We start from the raw sequence: 17,372 nt of genomic DNA on the forward strand, positions 1-17,372 counted from the left end.
AAAAATGTCAGTGTCCAATGACAGACAAGAGTAAAGTGCATCTGCTCATCATCTGCAGGCAGCCTGTGATTCTGCCATCCATGGAATCACTGTGGACGTGAGTGCAACCTATTTCAATAATAATAATAATAATAATAATAATAATAATAATAATAATTTATTAAATTTGTTTACTGCTCTTCATCCATAGATCTCAGGGCAGTTCACAACTTAAAAATAAAGGATAAAAAAAACACAAAACACATAATAGACATGAACAAAAACAAACCAATAACCGCGTGCCCCCTTCAAATGTGAGCCATCATTATGAAAATAGGTTGCCCACACATACCAAAGAACTCCCAACATGGTCACCGGGTGCATAGGTATCAAGTTGCACCATACGTACCATTGCCACTACAGTGTGAACCAGCCTGAAGTCTGAATATTTGGCAATTAAGAAAACAACAACCACATATCTGGAACTGTTTCTTGCATTACTAACTGTTATTTTTCTAGGGTGTGTGCGTGCATGCATATTGTGCATAGGAACGCTTTGCATTAATCAGGAAAAATATATAAGACATACATAGACACATACATGCAGTTGTCCGAATGAACAAAATCTGATCATACTAGGTTATGTTCTTTACTAGGGACTCGGTTCTGCTGGGCAGCAATGCCCATATATGACTATAGGAATGATTGAAGTGAATCAGCAGAAGACCTTTACCCTTAGGGCCGTGAAGTCAACTGGATCCATTCAACAAGCTGGATCTTTAAAAAGACCTGCCAAAGCACAGATTTAAATCTAAATGTTTTGTGTAAGACAAAGGCTCAAACAATTTTCTGCAATTATATTTCTGACCAGATAGTGCACATTTTCATACAAACTTGTAACAGTATTTGCTGAATTATAACTTAATGCGAATCTTTTTGGAGACCCATTTGGTTGAAAAAAAGGGGGGGAGATAAATATTTTGGGCTAATGTAGCATTGTGAACAATGTACTGACAGTTCAGTCTGTACAAAATGTTGAACAATGAAAAAGTCAGCACTGTCTATTAGTCAGATAAACTAACAGATGTTATACTAAAGCAACATTGCCGCAAATCTACCATAGGATCTATGGATGTGAACTGTAAAAAGAGTAGTTTATTCTGCACATGGCATTGGCGAGATTGAAGTCTGCTTCTAACAGTCCTCCATAATAGCAAGGGTTCACTCTTAATGATTGTGCTATATTTAAAGTTTTGCAGCAGCAACAGCAACAACAACAAAAGTACTTTGAGAATTATGGCATGTGATTCTATTGTCAAGTAATGAACTTGGCACACCAGTTCTTTTCAGGGTTATTAGACCATCTTATAGATATCAACCTGCATAAAGATATTATCACAGTACCTTTCATTTCATTGTCACACTGTTGAGGATACATCTAAGTAGCAATAGAAAAAGCCTCAGTAAAGTGTCCCCTACAACTTCTTCACATGCACGTTTTAAATCAGGGGCGGTGACTCTTGAGAGCTGCATTTCCTGTTGGCCATCCCTACAAGGCTTGCATTGCAGTAGTGCACATGGCCACAAAAGTAAGCAGGCCAAAATGGACATAGCCATCCCACAGTCACACGCGCACTACACACACAGCATGTGATTTGTGCAGATCGGGCCTATACGTGGTAGACATTTTATGTAGTGTTGTTTAAATGTTACATTCAGTACATAAATGGCAGCCAGGCCCATAGGAAAGTGCAATCTTGCTCCCTCATGACTCATAGACTCTACACACTTGGGAGATTTGAGAGAACAGTGTGAGACAAAAGGAAAAGAAAAGGCTATACTAGCTCCAAATTCATTCAAGTTAACAACAGAACTTACTGAGGTCAGAGGAGCGAGGATTAAACTCAATGGCTTATTTAAACATCCTACATGCCTATTAAGGTTAAAATGTTTGCACCAGGTCTGAAACTCAATTCTGCAAAGAAGTATACACTGATTTCACATAATGTAATTATTTGCAGAATAGGGGCCCAAGTTAGTACAGACCTTCATTCACAGTATTCAAGTGCAATGGTTTCCAAATCACTCTCTGGTTAAGAAGGCAACCTGCTTACAATACTAAAGAAGGTGTGTGTGTGTTTTAAAAAGCTCTCAGTTGTTTGGGAATTCAAATGGAAGGGCAGGACAGAATGCGCACAGTACTAATGAGCAACACAAAACCTAGTTTCATTTACTGTTTCATGGTACCATGAAAACTTCTGATAAACACGACTTTTGTCTGGAAGGTCCTGTTTTTTGTGGATTAGTTGGGATTTGGAGACTTGTCTCTAATACTTGCTAAAATAAAAATTGACCAGTTTAAATACCTGGCAGATTTCTGTTGCCAATTTAAGCCCATTACTCTTACTAACGTTGACAGGAAGGCCTCTTGATACCTTATAGGACAACTACATCTCTACATATCAGAGGCACATATTCTATTATTTCCAGTGTAAAAATGGGCACATATTGCAGCTAATGAAATCACTTTGAAGAACTATAGGTCATACCCAGGGCTTTTTTTCAGGGAACACACAGGAACCCAGTTCCGGCACCTCTCAAGTGGGCCCCATTACCATCATAAGAGAACATGGGAGGTGTTCATGGTGAGTTCTGGCACCTCCTTTTCTTGAAAAATAGCACTGATTATACCATTCAAATGCTTAACATGTTTGCACTAGAGCAGTGTTCCATGATGTAAACAGAATAAATTCTGGAGTCTTCTATCTGGATGTCAAATCCCCCCCCCCACACACATTTGTAGCAAGATTAATTCAAGTACTGTAAACTCCAAGATAGTTTCAGTCCCAGATATTTTCTGGTAGCGTCTGAGTGGATTGCACAGAGATGAAACATAAGCATTTACAATAACAATGTGGAAATGTCCTATGTATAGCCAAGAACTCCCCAAGTGAAACTGGCATTAAAGCCAGCCACAGTATGGTGTTGTAAGTACCACTGAAAATCTCTGCTACAAAGACAAAATTCAAAAGCAACACCCAAGATTTGCCTTCCTTGCCCCAAAAAATTAAATTAAGGCCTCAGCAAAGTAGCTCATGAGAAAAAGGCAGTCTTATATTTACAAGCCAAACATTTGCTTTGATAGCTGATTCTGAAATAGTTGAGTTGTCCGTCAGTCTCTCTGTACACACTGGATCAGCAAAGAAAAGTGCACAAGTCTTCCCAGTTAGAATTTGCAGTGTTTATCCTTTTAAAAGCCTTAAAAGGTGGTGGGAGTCTCAAAGAAATTTTAAAATGTGAATCAGTCTGTAACCTCCACAGGTAGCCCCTCTGTCGAAGGGTTATTTGACTGTGTTGGTATCCATCCATATGCTTCTTCTCCTCGTATCACTTTTTCCCATTGTTTAAGATTTTCCCTGGAGAGGCAAAAAGAGCCGATATTCAACATAAAATTACTTTATTTCCAAAATAAGATACCTATGATATACAAGAGTCAGCAACAATAATATTTTATAGGGCTTGATCTCTAGTAGGCCTTTTGGATTTTTTCCCAAACTTAAGAAGGAGACTCCAGAATGAAACCTCTCAGTTACAATTTACTGAGTTCAATTTTGTCACCTTCTGCTTGAATGGGTTTCTGTCTCATTATAAGTACTAATTAGGTTACTAATACCTGGGTGTATGGGGTGTTAGGGGAGGGGCAGTACCTCTGGTGGGGAACATGTTGGGCTCCTTCTGGGGTAGTTTGTCCACCTTTGCTCCCCACCCAACACTCAGCTCTCACTTGTGGCTTCTAGAAGCCATCAGCATGCAACAGTGGCCACACCCCAGGAATGGCTCAACTCGCCAGCTAAACAAGGTAAGGGTAGCCGATGGGTCTCAAATCATCAGTGAGTTAGGGACTTCCCCTGCATGCAAAGGCAGGCTCTGGCTGATTGAACGGATGAGACCAATAGTGGGTCCAGCGGTTAAGAAGGCGGTGCTCTAGAGGGAAATGAGGGGCAGATAGGACTTGACAACCTATAAGGTAGCCCATCTAGGAGAATGAAAACTCTGATCTTAAACATCCACTGCCTTTTGGGATACCTACAGGAGAAGAAAAGGCTAAAGAGAAAATACTACACAAATCCAGAGTGTAGTCCCTAAGACTGAACAGAACCCATCATTGCCTTTCACTCACCTTATTTTCCAAGAATAATTAATTTAAATGTTTTATTTTCCATCTCTCTTAAATATGTTTTTCCCCCTACACCACGTACAGAGAGTCCTGCTAATCAAATTAATGAGTAAGCTATCACATGCTGGGAAATCAAGCTGCAATTTTACTGGGAAATCAAGCTGGAATTTAGCTCTCAGTTTGTTTGTCGTGTTAGATATCTGCCTGCAGAAAAGTGAGTGTTTTTGCTGATTGCACTGAGTGACACTGCTTGATTGCTGACTGAGTGCATACAGCTGGAACGTGGCTCAGAGCCTGACTCACTGTAACAGCAACTCCGGCGCATGTGGTGGTGTTGTCACTAAAGGGTATTTACCTTTAGGTTGCTACTTTAGGGAGGCACATATAAGTGAAATCATGCACATTTGAAACACAATTGAAAAAGCCTGCAAACACCCTGTTCCGCCCTTGCCCTGCCTCTTTTTGTGATGTTTTCGTGTCACTTCTGTGTTTGGTGTGATGCACATATGCAAGGTCATGCACATATCGGACACGCCTAAAACCGCCACTGCCTGTCATAGTGAAATTAGCATATTCTTCCTGCTGGGGTGGAAGCATTCCAGCCCTGCCACCACTCTTCTAGAAGTCACTGGCAGCTTATGCGTTGAGTCCTTTGGTTTGGTGCTGCTGTTACTGAATGCCAGATCAGTCCACAATAAGACCATGCACATCCACAACTTGTTCATGAATGAAGAGGCTGACCTGACATATATATTACCAAAACTTAGATGGATGAGGTGGGTGGGTCTGACCTGGGTGCTCAGTACTACACCAGGATAGACCAGGGGGTCATGAGGTGTATATTGACAAACTGCTCTGTGAAACACCTATTCCCCTCCGTTAAATGCAGCTGCAGCGAGGTTTAAGGGACAGGGAGGCTCTTTGGAAAACCACCCTCTGAAGCGGCTTCCTCCTCCTTTAAAAGAGGGCAGGATTGGAGTGAGCTGTCTGTCTGTGTGTGTGTGTATGTAGGGAGGGGGCTGGCCAAGTGTGAGTGAGTGGAATTGGCAAAGACCTTGGCAGGTAGGCAGCATTGGCAAAAGGAGTAAGCAAGGCTTACAGCCCCAAGTACAATTATATAATTATAATTTGATGAACTGTATAATTCAAACACACACAAAAAGTAAAGAAGTTACAGGGAAATGCAAGGAAAAAAGAACAAAAAGTCAACTACGGAAGATCTCCAAATCCTCTCTATTTTTTAAAGGCAAGTTAGGCTGAAAAGTGTGACTTTCTGGTGAAGGCATTTAACTTAAGACATGTAATCAGTACACCTGGCAAACATATGGAAAAGTTTGACATTAACTAAGTAACAGCTGGGCTGAGATGGCAGTGATGGCAATATTTATTTTTTGGTTAAGCTATTTTTTTACTCCTTTACATAACATGTCTGAGGCAGCTAACCACACCCAAAACCAATGAAACAATACAGAATTAAGGATATCAATGCAGAAAACAATTGATACAATCCGGAGCAAAAAACACTCACACAGGACCATCAGAGAGGGAGCAAGGGAGCCTCTTGCCCTAGGCAGTGTGTTCCTGAGACTAGACCTAAGTACCGTGTTTCTCATATTATAAGACATGTCTTATATTTATTTTTTCCTCAGAAAAACACACTATGGCTTATTTTCAAGGGATGTCTTATTTTTTTCCTCCTCCTCCTGCCGCGGCCGGCATTGCTGCTGCGCCTATCACTATGTCTTATTTTCGGGGTATGGCTTATATTCTTTGAATGCTTAAAAATCCTGCTATGTCTTATTTTATGGGTATGTCTTAAAATATGAGAAACAGGGTAGATAAAGGCCGTCTCCCTTGTTCCATCTTTAGATGCTGGTGCGACACACAAGAAAACCTCCATGCTTATTTATCTGCTTAAAACATGGATATGCTTGCCACATTTGATGGGTTCCATGTTTGTTTATTTAGAAGGGTTATTTAAGTGGTGAACAAGTAAACTTGTAAATAAAACACGATGGTTGATACTGCTGGCCAGTTCTCTTGTGCCTCCATCGATTCTATATTCCTTTTAAGTAGCAAATCATTCTTAATATGTCTATAGCTTGTCTATTTAGGTTTGAAGGATAAAACCACCAAGAGGCATAGGACAAAGCATTAATAAAGTCAGAAGTGGTTTCCGTGGTGGGGCAGAACTGTAACACTAACTTCTCAGAAGGGAAAAGGGAGGGGAAGGATGAGGGGAAGGTCAGTGTGGTGCAGGCATACTGGTAGAGCCAATCTGGTATTCCTGCAGGACCACCCACACTGACTTCTCCCACCACTGCACCTCTCCCTCCCAGTAAGCAGCTGTGACATACCTGCCAGGAAGCTAGTGTTGAGGGCCCATCTCATCTACTGAGCTGCTTCTGCATTGAGTCAAGGATCTGCAATGCACTACAATGACTCGGTTCTAGAAGGTATCTAGTTAACACCAGGGAGGACTGGCTACCTCTCCCCCAGTCAACTTTTATACTTCAGAAAGAAAATCTAGATAGCAAGTGCAGTGGTCTGCAGCTGGAAAAAGGATTCTGTGCAAACTTTTATAGCTTACTTGCAAGCTCGAAGTAGTGGCAGGGTGGTAGGGAGGATCTGTGAGAGGGTGTTATAGCAGGGCAAGGCTACGGCATTGAAGAACCCAATCTGGAAAAAAAATCAAATAGAACAGAATAAAAATCAACATAAGCTGTATTAAGCAAATTGGAAAGGTGTTGTAACAAATTTACTTGGCAGGAAAACTGTCTGGATATTTGTTATTAGCAGTACCAGTCTTATAAATGGGGGGGGGACCCCTAGAGTAACTACTCATGGGTATGTTAACAAGCTTGCTACTAAAATTAGTGGAAAAACAGAGCTCAAGTACAGCAGTTGTACAACTTCTGAAGCCTGAACTGAAAGTTAGGGTAGCGATTCAAAAATCTGAACCTTAATGGAGAATGTCCTGTGTGTATTCTAACACTCTTTTAGCCTTGTATATGGTTATCTATCCATGTACTGACTCTGTCCATCTAACCCAGTATTTTCTACTCTTACTGACAGTGATTTCTCTAGGCTTCTGGACACAGAGAGGTCATTCCTAGCACTCCTACCGGAGATAATTTTATCAAAAGTGTCTGGGGACTGAATCAGTGACCTTCTGAATGCAAAAGAAGAGCCCTCGGTTTGGGCGACCCGTCCCTATTCTCATAGGTTGGCACCAGACCTCCCCCCCCCAATATTTCCATCTTCCAGCTTAAAACCATCTTTATATTTCCTATTAGGGTTTGTCACAAAGTCAACAGAAGATAAGCAAGTAAGTAATTTCCTTGGGTTTTTTGTTCTGCGTTTTTTTTTGGGGGGGGGGTTGGAGAGAGGGGATATCTCACCCATTAATCAATGACCAGACTTCTATAGAATTTAGACCAGAATTCCAGCCATCTTTAAGTACCTGCTTATTATCAATAAGCTTTGGCAGCCCCTTCTAGTTTTGTTGGCTTGGCTCTAACATTGCCCGATTCTCCCATTTCCTCTTCCCACGCCATGCCAGAGGATCCCTCAACCCCCCAGAAGCAGCTTTTTGAAACTTCAAACATTTTTAGACCTACTTGGCCCTGAGGAATTTCATCTTTCTTGTCTCTGTCCATCATAGGAATAGGTTGAATACCTAACTTCTTCATTTCATCACCCTAAAATAAAGTTTAAGACCAAAGAATGGATTATTCCAGGTTATTTGGTCCAAAAATGTTTCTCATGTGCAGTATCTACAATCAGGTATTTAGGACTCAATATATTAATATCAGTAGCCTGGGATTAAGAAAAACAACTGAAGGAAATGATTTCACAGAGAATCCCAGCTAGATCAGATCAAGGAGCAATCAAGTCCAGCCAGTTAGGTTATCTCCAGAAAGCCCACAAGCAAGGCAAGAAAGCAATAGCCCCTCCCATATTGTCATCCCACCCACCACCCAGCCCAGTCACACCCTGGAGTTTTTATTCAGGGCCATATTGACCCTGAATTTGACGTTTCCAATATCAAACAGCTACTGTGCCAAATATCTGCTGACAGTCCTGTCCTTCATGGATGTGTTGAACCTGATAGGTGGGGTCAAATGTACCTTGACAGCACTGGGTGGTGGGGGAGGGGATTTTTGTGTGAGAAATAGAGTCTTCTGCAACTTCCATGTCCCACAAAAATCAAACAGGAAGGGAAATGTCCAACTCTGTCCCAATACGAATCACAGATCCTCACAAATTGCAAGTGGTGGCTGATATGGATGAGTGATCTTCCATATTCTACAAACTCTAGATGTCAGTGAGGAAGGTACTAGTCTCATCTTGTCCCTGAGCTGCGAGTATTGTATATGTAGGAAGCTTTTCTGTGAGGAGAAGCATTCAAACGTGTGCCTCCACCCGTAATCTGAAGGCTCTTTGTTTGCAAGAACTAGGCTTAAAACAGCTGCTTTAATTCTTTCCAAATAGCTGTGTGTGGGTGAGTACTTCCTGTGTACAAAAAGGAGGCCAAAAAGAACAGCCGTCTGGGTGTTCCCTTGGATTCAGCTTTCTCACTAAAGGCCCAGGTGTCCTCTGTAGCAAGGAATACCTTTCCTCAGCTTCAGCTGGTGCAACAGCCGAGGCTGTCCCTGGAACAAGGTAACTTGACCACAGTAGTCCAGGGAGTGGTAACCTCAAGACTGGATTACTGGAAAAAAAACTCTGTGGGGAGCTTCCCTTGCTGTTGGTTTGGAAGCTGCAGTTAGTGCAGAATGCTGCAGCATGATAAGTCAGCATTATACCTTTACTCAAAGATCTACACTGATTGCTGATTCATTAATAAGCCAGATCCAAAGTTTTACTGTATAATATATAAAGCCCTGTAGGGACCCAGGTGGCGCTGTGGTTAAACCACTGAGCCTAGGGCTTGCTGATCAGAAGGTCGGCGGTTCGAATCCCTGTGACGGGGTGAGCTCCCGTTGCTTGGTCCCAGCTCCTGCCAACCTAGCAGTTCGAAAGCACGTCAAAATGCAAGTAGATAAATAGGAACCGCTACAGCGGGAAGGTAAACGGCGTTTCCATGTGCTGCTCTGGTTTGCCAGAAGCGGCTTTGTCATGCTGGCCACATGACCTGGAAGCTATACGCCGGCTCCCTCGGCCAATAATGTGAGATGAGCGCGCAACCCCAGAGTCGGTCACGACTGGACCTAATGGTCAGGGGTCCCTTTACCTTTACCTTTTATATAAAGCCCTAAGTTTGCTTTGCTTCCTATGTTATGGTTACCAGATTTTTTTCAATGAATCCGGGGACACTTTTTCTTTTTTGAAGCTGAGTAGCAACAGGGAGTCAGTAGTGGGGATGGTGAGGCAAAAGACCCTGGGCCCAAGCACACATGCAAAGCCCTTCTTTAGCACCTTGTGAAACAGAAATGCACAGAGTTTTTTAAAAAACAACAACAACAACAACTGGGCAATGGTGCACCACCCGCCCGTGACTCCAGAGCCATCCCTGATCTCCTTCCCCCTCTGTTTTGACAGATCAGGGGAGGCTCGGGAGTCACAGGCGGGCAGCTGTTGCCCAGGAGGGGCCAGCCTGGTAGCGTAGTTGGCTCTGGCTGGCTTCAGGAGCTGCTCGCTGCCGTGGCGCAGGAAAAATGGTGGGTGCCACGGCAGCGAGCAGCTCCTGAAGCCAGCCAAAGCCAACTACGCTACCAGGCTGGCTCCGGGCTGCTGAGGTTGTCGCTGCCACGTTTCCCGGGGGACAGTTTTGCAAATCTGGGGACATTCCGGGGACGGAATTTGTCTGGGAACAAATTTGCTAATCCGGGGGCTGTCCCTGGGAACCGGGGACGCCTGGTAACCCTATCCTATGTGTCTCTTCAAACACTCCACTCTATGGAACTTGCACCACATACTGTATGTAATAAGTATTTCAGTGTAAGAGCTCCTGTGCTTCGCAGCTCCCTGCCTATAACAGTAGACAGGTACCCTTTTTGTACTGTTTCATACCCCTGCTAAAAAAAAATTCTGTTCGAGGAAGTCTGTCAGGACATACAATCTTAGCCCCATGTATTTCACTATAAATTTTTATGCTTTTAATGATAATTGTTTTATATTATTTAATGCAGTTCTTTTGGGGGTTGTTGGTATTTTTTTAAAAAAAATAAAATTAAAGTGGGTTTATATACATTTTTCTAAATAAATAATTAATCCACTGCATTTTTTTTAGGTGGGAAAAGGGTGGGGGAGGGAATAAAACCCCCAGTGTGAGCCCAGCAATGATTTGGATTCAGTGGTTTGTCCACTCCAACTTTTCCCTTCCACAACTTTGTAGAATTGCTCTGTGAAACAGAATTACTTGATGCCCCAATAAAATTAGGTTTAATGATGCACATGCCTAGCGGTGCATATGCCAACATATAAATAATAAAATGCACGTACCTCCGCCCAAAATTCCGCATATATATCGCTGGCTGTCGTTCTGGTAACATGCCACAATTTTGTCACAGAACATAAGTCACAAGCTGTCATCATCAGCCCAATCACACGGTCCCTAGAATATAACAACTGGAAAGCTATTGTGCAGTTTAAAGAGGTAACATTTGCTATTTTGTTTTAAAATATGTTCCTATATTTACGTAGCAGCAGTTAATATTGCTATGGAAATAACTTGTTTGATGTTCAGTTTAATATTAATCTGATTAATATTCAGATGTTGCAGGACTCCAAATCCCAGCAGCCTCAGCCAGTCTGGCTAAAAGTCAAAATGATGGGAGTTGTAGTCCACAAACATATGGAAATACACAGGTTTCCAAACCCTGCTGTAACCTTTCACAGATCTCATTTTTAAAACTTTCTTAAGAAAAGTGGCCAGAGTTATGCATTCAAGTTTTGATTATCTATTTGTCTGTGTAAGACATGTCAGAGAGTAGCTTAGATTTTGTTTCTGCAACTATACTTGTATAAAGAAGTTCATATAAGATTTCATGCACAACATATGCTAACAGTTTGACTCTTCTAATTATTCCTTTATTTCTGAAGATTTATATGGGCATCAATACACAGTAAATCAAACCTTTAAAGCAAATTAAAACTATGGACACTAAAACAACATGACTTAAAAGTGAATTATAAATATTCATTTGGTCTTTACCTATGTGCTTGATTTTTAAGATTTAGTGATCTTGACTGGTGCAACTCTTCCAAATATTTCCTGTTTCCAAAGTACAGAGCAAGGTCTGTAGCAATGATGGCTTTGCGGATTATTTCCAGCACCTGCTCATACTCACTAGAGCTCAAATTAGAGAAGATATTGTGGCCGTCCAGCTATGAAAACAGAATTTTTAAAATGAACAAGCTAATATATTATTTTGAACTATTTTAAACCATTGTTTTAGAACTGCCTTTTAAACTCAATTCACATTCAAACATAAAGCAAGATTCTGACAACATCTGCAAAAGGCATTGGACTGGATCCAAACTTCGTCATGCTTAAAGTATTACTAACCATCTAAGCCAAGCATTCCCAAACTTCGGCCCTCCAGATGTTTTGGACTACAATTCCCATCATCTCTGACCACTGGTTCTGTTAGCTAGGAATCATGGGAGTTGTAGGCCAAAACATCTGGAGGGCCTTAGTTTGGGGGTGCCTGATCTAAGCATTATGAAGTCGGATACAACACTTCAAAGCTTAGTTAGGCACACTAACTTTTCAAAAACAATCTCGTGGAAGAGAAACCAACAGAAACCAACCTAGTTTACATGTAATGCTAAGCCAAACTATGGCTAAATGTAAATGAGTAAGAGGTCAGGTGCACAGAATGAAAATCAGGGCCACTTTGTACCTCTGTAGTTCTACTACATCTGTGCTACCCAGAGCTAACCCATGGTTTGTCTCCCCAAAATAAGTGGTAAGCTGAGAACAAGCCTCGGCTAGAGCTTGTGGCTTGTTTGGAGCAAGACAAACTACAAGCCTGGGTACACATACAACACTAAGTCAAATCATGGCTCATTTCCAGGTAGCATGGCAGGACCAGAGAGGAGCAAAAAGACTGCGATTTCCACTCTTTGTATGGACAACATATTGTACTTGCTTGTTCATGCTAATATAGCGTTTGGCTTAGCCTTATATGCAAACCACACTTTTTCCAAGTTGAAACTATGAATTACAAGAAACAGAGATGCCACCAAATGACCCATGCTGTAACATCATGATGCTATGTTTTCTTGCTCCACATCATTGGCTGGTGTTTATGGGGCAGACAACTGCACAATATGATGATGGGGTGCCTCTACACATAACAGGTGAGGGGAAGAATTCAATACAGGGTTGCTAATTTCAGCAACATCTCTGCGTTGTTGTATTTGAAGTTTGGCTTGGGTGGCAATGTGGATGTATGAAAATACCTTAATGACACTTTTTGTTATTTAACTGTGCCATATTACTTCATATCATCTCTAGGTAATTTTATGGAAAGCATGGATTTGAAACACTGTTTAGAACTACAATGCAAATTTAATAAATCATAAATAAACACAAGTAATGCCAATATTTCTCCTTAAATGTAATTATGTTTTCTTTTTTGTTTCAAGCATTATGTTTCACAAATATTAATTATACAGTTTATTAATGTAGCATGTAGAGCTTCATCACAAGATGACTGATAGGTATAAAGCATAAATATTCTACAATAAACTATGAAATAAAGGGAAAATATAAAAATTGTAGTGGAAAGATTGTATTTCCAAGAACTCTTTGCAAACCTGTAGAAAGATGCAGAGCTTGCAGCCAGTCTTGTTCAAGCAGGCTGGGCCCATTTAAATGAAATGGCTCCTATCACAGAAGGCTACTGAGATCGAGCTGAAACTCCTGCCTAGGGCTTAGCCAGGGGTCAGCAAACTTTTTCAGCAGGGGGCTGGTCCCGTCCCTCAGATCTTGTGGAGGGCTGGACTATATTTTAAATAAAAGCACACATTCTACTCATATAAAAACATGCTGATTCCTGGACCGTCTGCGGGCTGCATTTAGAAGGCGATTGGGCTGGCTCCGGCTCCCGGGCCTTAGTTTGTATATCCAAGGATGACTGCTGCTGAAACAACATTTGAGGTCTGCTGTTATGAAATCTCCAGCCGGAGCCATGCATGGAGCTATCCAAGGTGCCATCAAAGCCTCCCTTTACCTTTTGCTCAAAAAAAAGAACATACTGGGAATGCAATTTACCTGCAATATTGATACTGTCTGTGAAAAATGGTGCTGCTCCATTGTTGAAGTAGAATAAAGAGCTGCCAATGGGTGATCAAACTTCTGAAGGTAGCTGTTGCTATAACCCCTGTGATCCAGGTCATGACATAAACATGCAACCATAAGTCCTCTTCGCTAGATAAGTAAGCAGACAGAATATGTGTTCTGATTAATTTTGTACCACTAGATGTCACTCTACCCCCTCCAAACATTCCAACAATTCAATTAACCCTCAAGCCTTATTTATATTCCACTCTTTGGCCCTCAAAAGACCCTCAAGGTGGTCTCAGGCACACCCAGAGTGTGAGCCTCAGGGTTCAGAAGCTTGTTCATCGGAGTAGGATACCCAAAATGAGAACAGTAATTTTTTTCCATACTCCAATGGGCAGAATATCGGGTTACACCATTCCTACTATTTTTACATGTAAGTGCTTTCTGGTCTTGCCACAGTACAATTCTCTCTCTACCCCCCCCCCTTTTCCTGTCCTTCCTGATGTGGGAGGGAGACAGAGGAGGTGGAAAAAGAATCCAGAGGAGGTGGGAGGTGAGAAAGAGGAGGTGGAAGAGAATCTAGAGAAAGAGTATGCCAGGCATAGGCAAACCCTGGCCTCCCGATATTTGGGACTACAATTCCCATCATCCCTGGCTAACAGGACCAGTGGTCAGGGATGATGGGAATTGTAGTCCCAAACATCTGGAGGGCCAGAGTCTGCCTATGCCTGGAGTCGGCTAAGGGTCTTCATGTATTGCATGGCCTTTAGAACAGAAAATCCTGCTGTCCCAGCAGAAGCAGAATGACTGGATGGTGATCTCTCACTGATCATAGTTATTATAGGAATAAAGCTAAGCCTAGCCTCTGGACACCAATGGGTGATGTTATCCTTCACAGAAGAAAACTTAAGTTAATTTTGGCCACCTTCTAATTTTGGGATGATTACAGAGAGAGGGTTATCCCCTTCTTAGTTACTAGCAACTTCCCAGGATTTCTATTACTTGTTTTAATTCATTTTTACAATAAATCTAATTATCATGTTCTAAAATGAAGTTTTATGTTCTAAAATAAAGTTTTCTAAAATAAAGGTCAGTGTACAGTAAGCCCGCTACTTACACGGGGGTTATATTCCAGGGATCGTGCCTAAAGCCGAAATTGTGTGTAGTCAAAACCCATTGGGTTCAACGACGGTTAAAGGTAAAGGTAAAGGGACCCCCCTGACCATTAGGCCCAGTCACGGATGACTCTGGGGTTGCAGCACTCATCTCGCTTTACTGGCCGAGGGAGCCGGTGTTTGTCTGCAGACAGCTTCCGGGTCATGTGGCCACCATGACTAAGCCACTTCTGGCGAAACCAGAGCAGCACACGGAAATGCCGTTTTACCTTCTTGCTGGAGCAGTACCTATTTATCTACTTGCACTTTGACGTGCTTTCGAACTGCTAGGTGGGCAGGACCTGGGACTGAACAATGGGAGCTCACCCCGTTGCGGGAATTCGAACCGCCGACCTTCTGATCAGCAAGCCCTAGGCTCTGTGGTATAACCCACAGCGCCACCTGTGTCCCTTTCAATGACGGGTAGGATTGCCAAAATCATTTCCCCTGGGAAACTGCCCCCTTTCTGCCCCTTTTAATTTTTGCCTTGTGTGTAAACCTGAATGCACACAAATTTAATGTGCGTAAGCTGCAGGTTTGCAATGCTATAGTACAATCTGTACAGAGATGTCCAAAGGATAGCTATGTGTTAACCAGATGTCCTCTGTTATCCAAAGTTGTAACCCCAGAGGTAGCCAATGCAACATCTTCCTGCTCTGCCCTAGCTAGTAAAGATCAGGGATTATGGGAGTTGCAGTCTGGCAATATCAGGAAGGCACCAGGTTAGCTAATCCTGCTGTGCCCTTTTGGGTTTTCTCAAACCATTTCTGATTTTATGTATCACTTTTATACCTAGCTGTACCTAAGTAAGGCCAAGGTCCTGGGCTTTTAAAAATAGTGCAGACATTCCTTATTTCAAACCAGCAATCTTCTTTTTCTGAACCACATCATGTCCTGCCTTCATGCCCTGTTTGCAATTGTATACAGAATTCAAGATGCAGATGTGCAATTGATTAAGGCTGCAATACTATACACATTTGCCTGGCCCTTAGTCACATTGAACTCAGTGGGGTATAGTGTATACTATTGCACTATAAATGAAAAATTTCTTAAATTTAAAATCCCTTTCCATGCTGTATATAATTTTACACTTATCAAAACATGAAATTACATGGCATGTCTGAGATATGAATGTTAATGCTGGGGGGGAAAATCTAAACTTACTTCTACGTCTGTGAAAAGCCTGTGGTTATTCTTAAGAACAGCATACATGCAATGCGCAACTGTAACTGCATGCTTCCAGTTGTGATAGGGCACACGGCGGTAATTCTTCTTTACAGACAGCGTGAATCGACATAGTTTTTCTAGTTCAAAACTTTTTAAAAAATAGAATGGTGAGATAAAGCAAGTGAAAGAAAAAAAGTAAGTTATATTAACCAAACAGAATAACAAGAGGTTTTACACTAAACTTTATTTAATGCTCCGCTGATAATGTTGCAAAAATTAGCAGAAGCATTTTAGTTTATTTTAATTCTCCTCAAAATTACTGGCCTTATTTACTTAAAATTTATTGCAAATGCAAAACCAGAGCTTATAATGATATAAGAAAAAATATATTCAACAAGAAGTTACGCTTTGCCATGCAAGCTCAGAAGTTCCTCTCTTCTCTCTCTCTGCCCTAACTGCCACGGTAAATATATTTGTATCCTGTAGAGAAATAAAACATTTTCATGCCCCACCCCCAAAAGTAATAATAAGTCAGCTAACTGAAGGCCACTGAAAGTTTCCCAGCTCTTCAAAAAATTCTGGTTAAAGAAAAAAGGTCAATGGCAGATTCAATGCCATTGGATTTTGCAGGGAATGAAGAATGTTGGTCAAACAATGTCTAGCCTGCAATTCCACACACAAGTTGAGTTCACATCTAAATGGAGGCCAAGCTGAAAAGAGGAAAGCAGATGCACCTCTGCTTGGATATCAAATGTAGGTTCCCTTCAGTGTCTTAGTGCAGAAATGCCACTAAAGAAACTGATTATACTCTCATCCTTCCTCAGTTCTCACTGCTTTCTTCTGCTGGTGGTCCTTCTCTACAGTGACAGGGGGAACTGTGATGGTCCATTTCTACTACCGGTACCTACTGCCTCATATCCTGGTAGGGAAGACACAGGCTTTAAGCAGCACTCCTGACCCCCTTTCTCTGTCACCCTTTACTTGCTGGAAGTCTATATGTGAATGTTTGTTAACATTTTGCCCCGGGTGCAAAATTGCAGTACAAGTTTCCACTTCCAAGAGAAATGGTTTACAATGTGACGCAGCTCCAGAGCACACATGTAGAAGCTGACACACATACGGAGAAGGGCAATATTTCAACTTATTCACTGCAGAGTTCTTGGGATGCACTTCCCAACTCACAGAAGGTGGGACAGCTTCTGCACATGCAGAGTTGCATGTCCACATCAGAGTCCCACAGAGCTTCCAACTATGACCCTGGAACATGAGCTTAAAAAAAAATTAAAATCTGCAAGTAATTTCTCAGCAGCCTACTTTGCTTTTATTTTTATTTTTAAAAGAGTAATTATTTTGAGAAAAACACACTTCTAGTGGTTCAAGAGCACCACTGCTGATGCTGCCTGTACATTCAAGTTAAGTTATAACAGTTTGGCTCATATTGCAAATCATATTTACATATCCCCTGCACCCCCACACTCCATCTGTTCAAAGTTGTTATCTAGGCTAAAAGCTCTAATTACCCTTCCTCCAAAATATCAGATTCCACATAAAGGCTCAAGGCTGACAGCAAAAGACTGGACTCTTCTTTTTTCAACCTGTCTTCCTTTCTGACTGCATTTCTGCGCCTGCATGTGCAAAATGGGGCAGACTTACAAGG

The 17,372-nt window shown here is 41.7% G+C and overlaps 1 protein-coding gene across 10 annotated transcripts in view; it reads right to left on the reverse strand.

The window, feature by feature from the left end:
- PDE10A (phosphodiesterase 10A) overlaps positions 1 to 17,372 on the reverse strand; it is a 188,943-nt gene continuing 171,571 nt past the window's right edge. For 5 of the 10 annotated variants that reach the window (XM_035108583.2, XM_060272809.1, XM_060272806.1 and 2 more), the window contains 8 exons: positions 17,236 to 17,340; positions 15,713 to 15,863; positions 13,383 to 13,538; positions 11,316 to 11,488; positions 10,604 to 10,715; positions 7,777 to 7,857; positions 6,747 to 6,835; positions 4 to 3,395 (listed from right to left, as the gene is read on the reverse strand). In XM_035108583.2, coding sequence (XP_034964474.2) covers positions 3,281 to 3,395; positions 6,747 to 6,835; positions 7,777 to 7,857; positions 10,604 to 10,715; positions 11,316 to 11,488; positions 13,383 to 13,538; positions 15,713 to 15,863; positions 17,236 to 17,340 — 982 coding nt within the window. In that variant the 3' untranslated portion in view covers positions 4 to 3,280. Of the gene's footprint in view, positions 3,396 to 6,746; positions 6,836 to 7,776; positions 7,858 to 10,603; positions 10,716 to 11,315; positions 11,489 to 13,382; positions 13,539 to 15,712; positions 15,864 to 17,235; positions 17,341 to 17,372 lie in introns of all 10 variants that reach the window. The other 5 variants (XM_035108582.2, XM_060272804.1, XM_060272803.1 and 2 more) reach the window with 4 other exon arrangements.

This window comes from Zootoca vivipara, chromosome 3 (assembly GCF_963506605.1).
Source record: "Zootoca vivipara chromosome 3, rZooViv1.1, whole genome shotgun sequence".
NCBI classification, from domain to species: Eukaryota; Metazoa; Chordata; class Lepidosauria; order Squamata; family Lacertidae; genus Zootoca; species Zootoca vivipara.